This window comes from Zosterops lateralis (assembly GCF_965231275.1).
Source record: "Zosterops lateralis genome assembly, chromosome: 15".
NCBI classification, from domain to species: domain Eukaryota; kingdom Metazoa; phylum Chordata; class Aves; order Passeriformes; family Zosteropidae; genus Zosterops; species Zosterops lateralis.
The window spans coordinates 13435918-13446868 of record NC_139775.1 but is presented as its reverse complement, the minus strand read 5'-3'; the positions used below and the strand labels follow the sequence as shown (position 1 = coordinate 13446868).

General features: G+C 46.9%; 1 protein-coding gene across 1 annotated transcript in view; it reads right to left on the bottom strand.

Moving 5' to 3' along the window:
* Positions 1-6776: 6776 nt before the first annotated feature.
* Positions 6777-10951, bottom strand: part of GSG1L (GSG1 like) — a 53254-nt gene continuing 49079 nt past the window's right edge. Inside the window, exon 7 of the mRNA XM_083872804.1 lies at positions 6777-7603. Within this exon, the coding sequence (XP_083728930.1) occupies positions 7581-7603 (23 nt within the window). The 3' untranslated portion in view covers positions 6777-7580. The remainder of the gene's footprint in view (positions 7604-10951) is intronic.

The window sequence follows — 10951 nt, the reverse complement described above, 5'->3', positions numbered from 1 at the left end:
CTCCAGACTGTCCCCAGTCAGTGCAGCTGCAGCTGAAACAGATGTGGGGCAAGTGCTGGGATGCAGAGCAAGTGTGGTCAGCAGCAGGGAAGGGGGACACAGAGGAAACTGCCATGGCTGGGAGGGTTTCTCAGGGAAATGAGTCCTCACCCAAGGGGACCATTGTGCTGGGGGAAGAGAAGGTTCCTGTGGTGAATACGACGAGCCAGGACAGCTGAGCCCTTTTATCTCTTTCGCTGAGATTCTCTTCTGCCTGACAGCGTGAGGTGGCTGCCAGAACAGAGGTTTCTGTGTGGAACAAGCTGGGGAAAGGACTTTCATCTTGAGCAAGAAAGAGCTTTTATGTCTTGTCAGACAGGGCTGGGGGCTGGGGGAGCCCCAGAACAGCAGGAGGATGCTCTGGGCAGCACAGGGAGCTGGGGCACAGTGGGGCTCAGCCCTGTAACACCCCAGGGAGGCTTTTCCTGCCTCTTATTATTCCTGGCTCTGTGCTCCCATTCATCAAAGGTTTCCCTTATTGCTTGCTGCAATTACACACCTCGTTTTTTTAAATTTATTTTTATTTATTTATTTTTTAACCTTACAGAAGTCAGACTAGGTTACACAGAGCTTCAAGCAGTTTGGCCTGGAAAATTTCTAGGGATGGAGGATGCACAGCCTCTCTAGGCAAATCTGCTTTGATACTTAACTGTCCTAATAGGGAAAAAGTTTTTCCTTTGCCACATAATAACCTGTACTCCTCGCTCCCCCCAAATTAAAGGCACAGATCAGCATGGATAAGACTTCTGGCATTGCAGAAAGGTCATCTCTGTTGTTGTCATTGAGCTGTGTAATAATAAATTCCATCTCTCAACTGTCATTTCAGATTTGCAGATTAGCAGAAGTCTTATGATCCACCTCTTTCCTGGTATTCTGGAGACACTGCTAAAAATAGAGTAAGTAGCAAAGCTACCTGAAATGGTCTGAGCCTAAACAGTGGGAAAAAAACCTAATTTACAGTGAATGTCAGTTCTGGCTTGTTTCCAAAGGAATGTTTTGGGACGGCTTTCTGTATACTGGAAATTGTTTGGTAAGGATTTGTTGGTGAACAGATGAATCAAAGTGACATTTCCATTACCAACAGGAGATCCGTCGGTGGCCAGAATTCATAGGGAAGGATGTGGGATGATAGTATGACTTTTCATTATGTTTAATATTGTCAGAGAAATTAAATAGCCACTATTATTCATCTCTCTGGGGTAGTAACGTATCTGAATATTAACACAAAATGGGAGATCTGATCAAAACCCACTGACCCAGCAAGGCACTGATGTGTATTTTAATCACTCTCTTTGGGCCACTCAGATAATTTACTCTTCATAATAAATCTGCAAGAAGCTCCGATCTGCATTTCTCAGGGCAGTGCTTGGGAGGATCACTGTTCTGTCCTTGTGTGTTGCTCTGAAGCCTTTTGGGATGTCCCAGTGTCACTCTTGTCACTCCCCAGGGGAGCAGCATTAAGGCCCTTAGGATATCTGCACTTTTGTCACCTCTCTGTGGGTTAGGAATAAGTGTCCAGAGATGATTTATAGGACACTTGTTTCCCTGTCAGACTCTGAGGAGGGGAGAGCCCGTGGGGGAGAGCTCCAGCTCAGAGTGGAAAAGTAACCACTCACAGAAAGGGATGGATGGGAGAAATGGAAAAGGGCCTTGGGAGGCACTTTCACCTTGGAAAACAAAGATTGTAGGTTTATTGGAAGAATTTCTGAAGTCAGGTTGAAATGGAGTGTGCCAGAGGCACTGGATATATAAATGTATAGAGAACACACCATGAGGAGCAGACATTCAGGTAGGAATAATGGAGAAGGCATTACTGGTAATTAATGGCACTGCCCAAGCCCTTGTGACTCACAATTCAGCACAGATGATGCCTGTAATTGATATAAAGATGCAGACAGTTGCCTAAAACTTGCTGTGCTATATTTTAAGTCGTAAAGCAGAAGAGCTGGTGGACTTGTTTTGCATAAAGCATTTGCATTATGCAGGGATATTATTATTAACAGTACAAAGGGGTAACCCTTGAGGTCATAAAATGCATGGTTCAATGAGTGACTTTGACTGCAATTATGCATTAGAGATATTAATGAGAAGGCTGATAAATGAATTGGTGATGCATGTAGATCTAACCACAGCAAAGAGCCCTCCAAACCTCAGTGCTACAAAAAGTTTGCCATTTATCTTCCTTACCCACTGATGCCGACGTAAATTAAATTCTTTTATTCTTTTTAAAATGTTCTTGTTGTTGTTAGACGTTTGTTTTTATTGCAATGGTTTAGTTTTTGCAGCACAGAGCTTAGAAGTTTGTTTTTATTGCAATGGTTTAGTTTTTGCAGCACAGAGCTTATGATTCAATTTTTTTACTGGAATGATGTCTGATCAGAGGGGTTGGACAAGCCTCTGACCTCCAGAGGCTTTTTCCAGCTGAAGTTATTCTGTGATTCCACGAGCAGCATGCATCAGGACCCTCTGTTTAACACAACTTATCTGCTGCAGAATCTGTTCTGCCAACTGGAGCCCATGGAGCCACAGCAGGGGGGGATATTAATAGGTTGCTTATTTAATGCAATCAATCAGTGCAAACTACAGATTGCCCCAGGCTGCAAAAAGGATTATTGTCCTCACACTTCTGACCAGAGACATCTGCTCTGGGAGGTGACACAGGGGAAAGGCAGCCTGTGCCACTGCTCTGAGGCCCTCAGGATACAGGCAGGATGAGTCCTAGCAGCCAGCATGTCCCTTGGATGAGTGTGATACTAATGACTCTCCACCCGGGCATGGCTGGAAAATAGCAAATGTAATGCCTGTAGTTAAGAGAGAAAAAAGAAAGAAAGTCATTTGGTCGGGTATTGGGTCTTCGAGGTGGAGAATATGTGTTCAAGGAAAAAAAAAAAATAATAGTTTAATGAAGAGTAGAATGCAGGGTGGATTTAAAGGCTAATTTTTCACTGTGTGTCTGATTGCCTGCCCTGCCTGTCTCCATACAAGTGGAGGTGATAACATTTTGGAGAGAAGGCTTATTTATGCTAAAGGGCCGTGCAGGAGGGGTTGGAATCAGTGTGAATTGTCCAAGAAGAACAATGGCTGAATCTCTCTAACTGTCACAGTAATGGGGCTGTGTAATTGCTTTTCTGTCTGAATACCAGGCAGCAAGACCTAGAGCCTTAAGACAGAGCAAGCTTGTAACAGGGCACATTCTGGCAAAGCTCAGGATGTTAAAAAATCAACGCCAAAAAAAAATGGCTTTCAGGCCTGGATATTTAAGACACTGCTGTCTTAGTTTGGTTGTGCTGACTCAGTTCTGTACTCTGCAGGGAGAAGGGCTCTTCCTGCAGGTGTGGGCGGCCAGCCCTCGCCCTCCTGTTGTGTTAGGAGTGGGTGAATCCAGGAAAAAAATAGACTGGACACAGAAAAAACTCTGGGATTGTGGGCAGACAGCTGTGCTTCTCTCCCCAGCAAAGCAGCAAGGAAAGCTGAGACTTGTGGAGGGATGAAAGGGCTTGGTAATGCACATCAACAGGAGGAAAATGAGTAGAAAATCAGTGGATTTTTTTACCTGTATAAAAATCAGAGAAGGTGCCTCAAGTACAAGGAAATGGTCAAAAGATAATGCAAAGAATTGGTGAAATGGTACAAAGATAATGCAGATGAAGGCTGGGACACCTTCACAGAGCAGAGCTGCCTTCGAGGTGTAAATGCAGCAGAGGGAAAGGAAGAATTGAGGAGTCTGCAAAGGACAGGTGGAGTGGATTTGTCCTGCTGCTTTCTCCCTCTTCCCTCCCAGCTGAGCACTGGGGCTGCTGTGGCTGGAAAGGCTGTGGGACAGGCTGGAGGGCTCAGAAGGTGCAGATAAATAATAATAATAATAATAATAATAATAATAATAATAATAATAGTAATAATGTATAGAATCTCTGACAAGACTGGTCAGCCCCAGCTGGGTGCAAATAACCTGGAAATTCCACTGGAATAGCTAAAAGCCCAGACTATCAGGGTAAAAGACATCTCCAGAGTGGGTGGAGGTGATTCACAGCACAACTGACCCTGTAGAAGAAGACACTGGAACCTGAAAGGGACCCAGAACTGACCCTGTTTGATAGAACCAGCCCTGATGATGTAAGGTTAATAAAAGTAATTCATGGGCTTGTGCTGGGTCTGAGGCATGAGGAGAATGAGGCTAAAAGAGAAAATCTGAGCATATTGTCTGGCCTGATGAACATGAGAAAGCACAGAGCCTGTTCTCAGAGGAACAAATGTATAAAGATTTTACAGGCAGGGAGGGCAGGGGATGCAACATATAAAGATTGATATTGCTAAATATGTATTTATCTGTTCAGTTTCCACTGGAGGTTGTGGAAAGCTCCAAAGAGAGACCTCAGAGGGAGCTGGGGGTCTGGTCTGCCACAGAGAAATGAGTGTGGAACAGTGTCTGTGTGTGTCCTGTGGGAGGAGGATCAGCCCAGTCCCACCCGTGTCACCCAAAGGGACAGGTTTTCCTACAAGAAAGAGCCATGAAGGCAGAACAGGGTGCAGGGGGTGTTTGTGTGAGGCTCAGATACCCCTTCCACAGTGCACAGAGCCTTCCACTGGGTTTGTGATGGTCCAGCCTGGGGGATGTGCTCTGAGGGACCCTGCAATGAGTTTACACCAATGTCACTGTGAGTGCAGCAGGGACCATCCTGCTGAAAGGCTCTGCCACTGAAACCAGTGTCCCCATGGAGATGTGCCCAGCAGGTTCAGAGTGTGGTGGTGGACCCCTCCCATCACCCAAGGTGTCTGATCTGTGGTGGTGCTGGGAATGATCTGCTATCAATGTTTTTGTAATTGTTTTTTTTCCTCCTCCCTGTTATTTTTGGAATAAGTTTTAGAAGTGGATTTTAGCCCAGCAGAGGGGAAGGGGAGATGAACTCTCAGGTTACCTCTTGTCCTCCTCAGGGCCTGGCAGGAGCAGCAGGATGGATGTGTCTGGGTTTGATGTGTTTGTCACACTGACACCAGGGAAATGACTCTTTCCAAGAAATGTCCCTGACTCTGGGAGGGACTGTGTGGGCCACTGGGGCAGAGGAGTGTGGCTGCCACTGACACTGAGCAACATAGCACAGGGACATCCCTCCAGCCCTCCTCTGTCACCTTTACAGAGCAGCCTGCAAGGCCAGGCCTGTGGGCAGAACCTGGGGGACAAACTGTTCATCCATGTTGTTTATTCCCAGATGGAGAGGAAGGAGTTACATTTTCCTGTGTGTCCTCCATGACCAGCAGCCTCCTTCCCTTGGCACAGGCTCCATAGCAGTGCTCACCTTGAGGGACCCTTGCAAGGGGCCACAACCTTTCAGCTGGGTTAACACATCTGAGCTGGCCTGTCAGCCCAGTCATCTCAGAGTGGGAGAGCTGCAGGTCACAGACCTCCCCCTGTCCCACTGCTGGGTTGGTGATTTGGGGACACATGGCAGAGTTTTTTAACCTGGAAGGGAACCTGGTTGGGCTCACCACAGCTGCTCACCACTGTGCCCTGGGTTTGAAACCAAGGATTCAGTTGGGCAGAGGAGAGTTTGAAATCCCCAGGTCTCATTTCAGTGTGTGTTCAAGTTATGATGTTGATGGATTTGATGTGCAAAACATTTTTAGACAAAACAAATAAATAAATAAATAAAGCACAGGCACAATTTTCTAACAAGTAATGTCATTTAATGAATGATACACTCTAGAAAATAGAAACTACCCAGATGCTGGTGGGTTGGTCTGTTTGGGGCTGGGAGAAGGCCCTTGCTTGGACGTACAACGCCTTCGTGGGATTGTTTTGTCAGCGTTTGTAGTTTGCTGGAGACAAGGAAATGTCCATAGATTGAAAGAGACACCAAAGGAGCAATTGTTTTCTAAAATGTGGGAAGAGTGCAGGATGCCCTCCCACTCTGTGTCACTGGGCAGGTGGCATGAGGGCTCAGAGCTCACCAACACCTTCACAGACAATCCATACCTAAAAGGGACAGACCCAACCGACAGGACCCACCACAGTCCAGTCCTCTAAAGTCACCACAGAACCTCTCACTCTGCACAACCCCTGTGGGCTCTGCTGTCACTGCACTGCCTTCTGGGTGCCTTTCTGCACGTGTTGCGTCTCTTCCCTCCAGGTCTGGCTGCTGATTCCAGGGAATATGCTTTTCAGGATGTCACAGTAGACCATGTACAGCTCTGGGTCTATCCTGGGCTTGGGCAGGGAGCGGGAGTTGCAGGGCTGCTCTGTGGCTGGGTGCTGTGGCCAGTAGACATCACTGAAGAGGGCAGTGAGGATCTTGTGGGCAGCTTTGTAAGGGTCATCCTCAAACTGCACCATGGCCTTGAGCTCCGTCAGGGTGTAGCCATTGTACCTCTTGCTGTCCTCGGCCAGGGGCTGCACCGTCTCCCCGATGTGTCTCACCTTCCACTTCAGGCATTTCAGGTCTTCCTTTACATCCTCTAGCTCTTTCTCCATGGCTTGGAATTCCTGTGTGGTTACAAATCTCCTGCCAAGGAAAGAAGTGGCAGAGACACAGGGTGGAGTTCAGAGGCTCAGGGCAGTGGGATCAGCCCAGCTGAGGTTTGGGAGGGACATCCCAGCCCTGCTCTGCTCTCTCAGGCTCCAGGGGACAGCAGAGCTTCTCTCTGCTGCTACAAGGGAATGGAAGGAAAGGAGGCACCTGAAAATTCTGCCCTGCTGGAGGAGCTGAGGTTGATGACCTGGCCTGGGTTTGTCATGAGGTCTGGAGAGCTAAATGGGTGTATGGAAATAGGGCATTTTTCTTCCTGGGGAACAGGGTTTAATGAAAGCATGGGGTGGTTACTGGAAAAAAAAAACAACAAAAAAACACTGGTAACATCTGAACCATAAAGGATATTTAACTTTCCTTATGGGGGGGCTCTTAATGGTTCTATACCAACGTGAGCTGTTTGAGGACTTAGACACCTGTGTGGTCTGGATACATACCTCTCATGATCAGGATCCTCCAGATCTGATTCAAACCCCTTTCCTGTATTCTTTAATTCAGTTTTAGAATAGCCAGGAGCCTGGGAACTCTCTTCAGGAGTCACTGTTGCTGGAGGCCTTGTGCTTGTCCTGGTTGGGGTCAGTGTGTGATCTGAAGCCGAAGCTTGTAGGTTTTGTGCTGTGTGAGGACAGAAGGTGGAGAAGGAAGCTGCATTGATCCCTGGGCTGACTGGAGAGGAGTCAGAGTATTGCTGTGGCTTGGCTGAGCTGGGTGTTAGATTGAGCCTGAGGCTGGCTGGGCAAGATGCTGGAATAGTCCTTGCTCCCAGTGGGCTGGAACACGATATTGCTAAATTTGTATCTCTTTGCTCAAGTGGTTGAGGGTTTGGTGATTCCCCTGGGGCCAATCTAGTGATGGAGGTGATGTCCAGCAGGGTTTGATCCTGAACCATGGAGATCTGGCTGGTTGGTTCTGATGAAAGTGAAGAGCTGCTTGATGTGTCGCTGGAAGAGCTTGACGTAGCGAATGGGGGTATTTTCTGAGCATTATGGTCACTCCTGTTCCTCTGCGGGCTAGTGACACTTAGAGCTGGGTGTTGTGAAGCCCTAAAGAAAGACAAACACACACTTTTGCCTCTGGACTGGGCTAAAGGCTCATAAGAAAATTTTAGGCCTGTTTTGGGACAATTTTAAGCCTGTTTCCCGTAACTGCATTTCCCCACAGGCTGATTTGCCTCTTGTGTCTGCTTAAACCCTTCTACTTCTCATGACCAAGAGCAAAGCACTTGTTTGAGAATAAGGCACATGGATTCAGGACCAGCTCCTCCCTGCTGCCAAGTGAGCACATCTCAGCTATCCTCAGTGTGAGAACCATTGGGACATCCACGTTCTCCTTCCCAAAAGTCACACAGCTCTGTGAGAACCACGAATTTGGTGCTGGGGAAGGACAGGAAGGGATGAAAGCTACTGCGATAATGACTGTGGGAACACAAAAACTCTGGCTGCAGGTGGCCAGAGCACCTCTCCCTGCCCATCCTGCCCAGTGTGAAGATCTGTCTTCCTTCTGTGGGCCCTCAAGCTTCAGTCCCTTGGGAACCCAGGGAATTAGGGGATGGCTAAATTTTGCTTAGTTTGTCAATAATGAGGAAGGCAAGAGAGGAAGATGTTCCACTCCCATGGCCTGGAATTGTCTTGACAGGTAGGGAATGGAGCTAGAAATGCCCTGACCTCTAAGGGGAACACAAAGACAACTGCTGTGCAGATCATGGGGCAGGATTTCTAACAGCCAAAGGACATGACAAGCTTTTGTAGTGATGCCAGGGACCAGCTGAGTCTTTTTGTGCATCTGGTAAATTCTTGTGGTGGGAGACAGCAGCAAACCCTGCTCTGGATGGGATGTGTGAGATCTGTGCATGAGGTCCTGTCCTGTCAGCACCAGAGGCCTGAATTAGCTACAGAGTCACTTCTCCTCCTCCCTGCACCTTTCTCAGTGTTGGATGCAATTAAACACCAAACATTTAAGGTTCTAAAGAGCATGTCTCACACCTCTGGGCTTCAATAGGGTTAATTTGCTAAATCGCAGCTTAATTATCAGGTTTAAATCAAATTTAAAGGTTTTATAATTGGAAATGCAGTTACAGAGCTGCTGCATAAAAGAGCAGAACCTAAAAGGAATCATAAAATGGGTTGTGTAAAGGGCAGGAGAGAAAACAAGCACAAAATAAGCTCCCAGGGAGCACCTGGGAGTGCTTTGCCTTCTTAACTTGGCTGAACAGGACTGGGAGGCCAAAGACTGAGGGTCTTTTCACCCTGAGGGTGTTCAAACAGTGGGGTGGAGGCCAGGAGAGGTATTGGGGTTTCCATCCTTGGACGTGTTCAAATCTACCTGGACAAGGAATGAAGCAGCCTGATCCAGCCTGGACATTCTGGGAGCTCAGGGCTGGACCAGAGCCCTCTGGGGTCCCTCCCCACACTTGTGTAATTCTGCGGTTTTGCCTAATTATTAAAATAATTTATTCCTCCCCCCGTTCCCCTTTCTCCTCTCAGTTCTCTCCCCTCTGAGTCCCACCTCACCATCCTTCTCTTCCATTGGAGCCTCTGGGCTTGCCCTTTTCCTACTGACTTTATAGGACTTCTTGCAGGAGAGTCCCTCATGAATAAAAAGATTTTTACAGGAAAACCAGAGTTATTTGGCTCGGAGGGATTGCTGCCCCTTTCTTGCATGTCAGGGTCAGTACCTCAGGCTTTGGACCATGGGAGACAAGAGACAACTTAATTTTAAGGCAATTAAAAAAAATATGCGTTTTTGCTGTTAAAATCACATATCTTTATCCTAAAATATCTCTGTGTAAAATGATCTGAACCTGATCTGAGAGCAATCCCCCTCTCTTCTAGGGGGGAATAGGGTATGCACAGTAAGTGAAAGGCTATTTGGGTGCACACACAGTCTGAAAGACTTCATTTCACATGTTTAGCAGTGTGGGACAGGGTTGGCTTTTGGGAAGGGGGGGTGGTTTGGGGAGTTTTTTGCATAAATCCAGGATTAGCTGTAGGAGATGAAGCATTTATTGAAGGATGCAATTTAAAAGAGTGACAGAAAGCACGTTTCATAACTAATCCCACTGAAATTTATATAAGAAACCTTTCGATTCACCTGTGCACTGGAGGAAACAACAACAACAAAAAAATGTATTATAAACTGTCAGCTTATTTTGCTTCCCTTTTCCACCCCTTAGTTTTCACGGGCTGCCATTCTGCACATGGGACTGCGTTTACTTTTATCCTCCCCCTTATCTCAGAAGCAGAAAAACTGGTAGCTCAGGAAGCAATGTTAAAGCAAAATGTCAGTCTGGATGTCAGCAGAGGTAAATGAGGACAGAGCTGAGACCTTTAGCTTTGGAATTTCCTAGTGGGCAAGGCTTTGCCTGAAGACAGGAATGAGACTCCCACTGGTGCCAGTGCAGCAAGGCTGGATCTTCGACCCGTAACCATGGTGCTTTATCAGAGGGGACTTTTCCCCACCCGTGTTTTTTTTTTTTTAATGTGGTGAATCACTATGAACTGAATAAATTACAGGAAGAATTGCAAGACCCGGAGTTGGAATCGATGCTGACATGAAATAGGCAGCTGATTGCAGCTGTCAGGTACCTCCACAAGGAGAAACCTTGGCTCAACTTTGAGCGACACTTCAAATGCGTCAAGCCCTTGTTGTCTGCCGCCTCCCAGCCTGTGCTGCTCAGCATATAAAGCATGTTCCCCGTTGTCACAGTGACCTTGGCTGCCGTCTGTGCCTTGCCCTCTCCAGCTGAGCTGGTGCTACAGACTTTTTTTTTTGGAGACTTTCGAAAGTTGCCTGCGCATCCAGCACCGCTTTGCTTCCATGGCGCTCACGACCGAAGGGAAAAAAAAACAAACCCCAAAAACCCAGTGGATATTCTTTTTTTTTTTATGAATCATTTCCACCGTGTTTTAAACCTAGAGTTCTTCTGATGAACTTGTCTGAATAGCAAAAAAAAAAAAAAAAAAAAAAATTACACTATGCTTTGGAGTGAAGCACTGAGGGATTGGTTGCATAAATCTCACTGTAGACAGCCGGGGTGGGAGGATGGTAAAGGAGCTGTGGGATGGACCCAGGGGAAATGCCTACAGGGTGATGACATGAGAATAAAACTATTTTTTTCAAGGCCTCCTCTTTGTCAGGTGACCCTTCTGAAAGGCCCACGCTGCCAAAACAGTGGCATATTATTTCTTTAACACTGAATTAATTTTGAATAATCTTTCAGTTTTCTACAAGAGCAGCTGGTGTCCTGAACTCTGGGTTTATCTGCCTCAAATAACACCAAGGCTTTCAGCCACAGGCGGTAAGAATTTGCTGTTTCCTGCTCAGCTCTTCCTCTTCTGGGCTATTTATCTCTTCTTTGGCTCTGCCACCACACCTGTCCCTCCTTGTCCTTT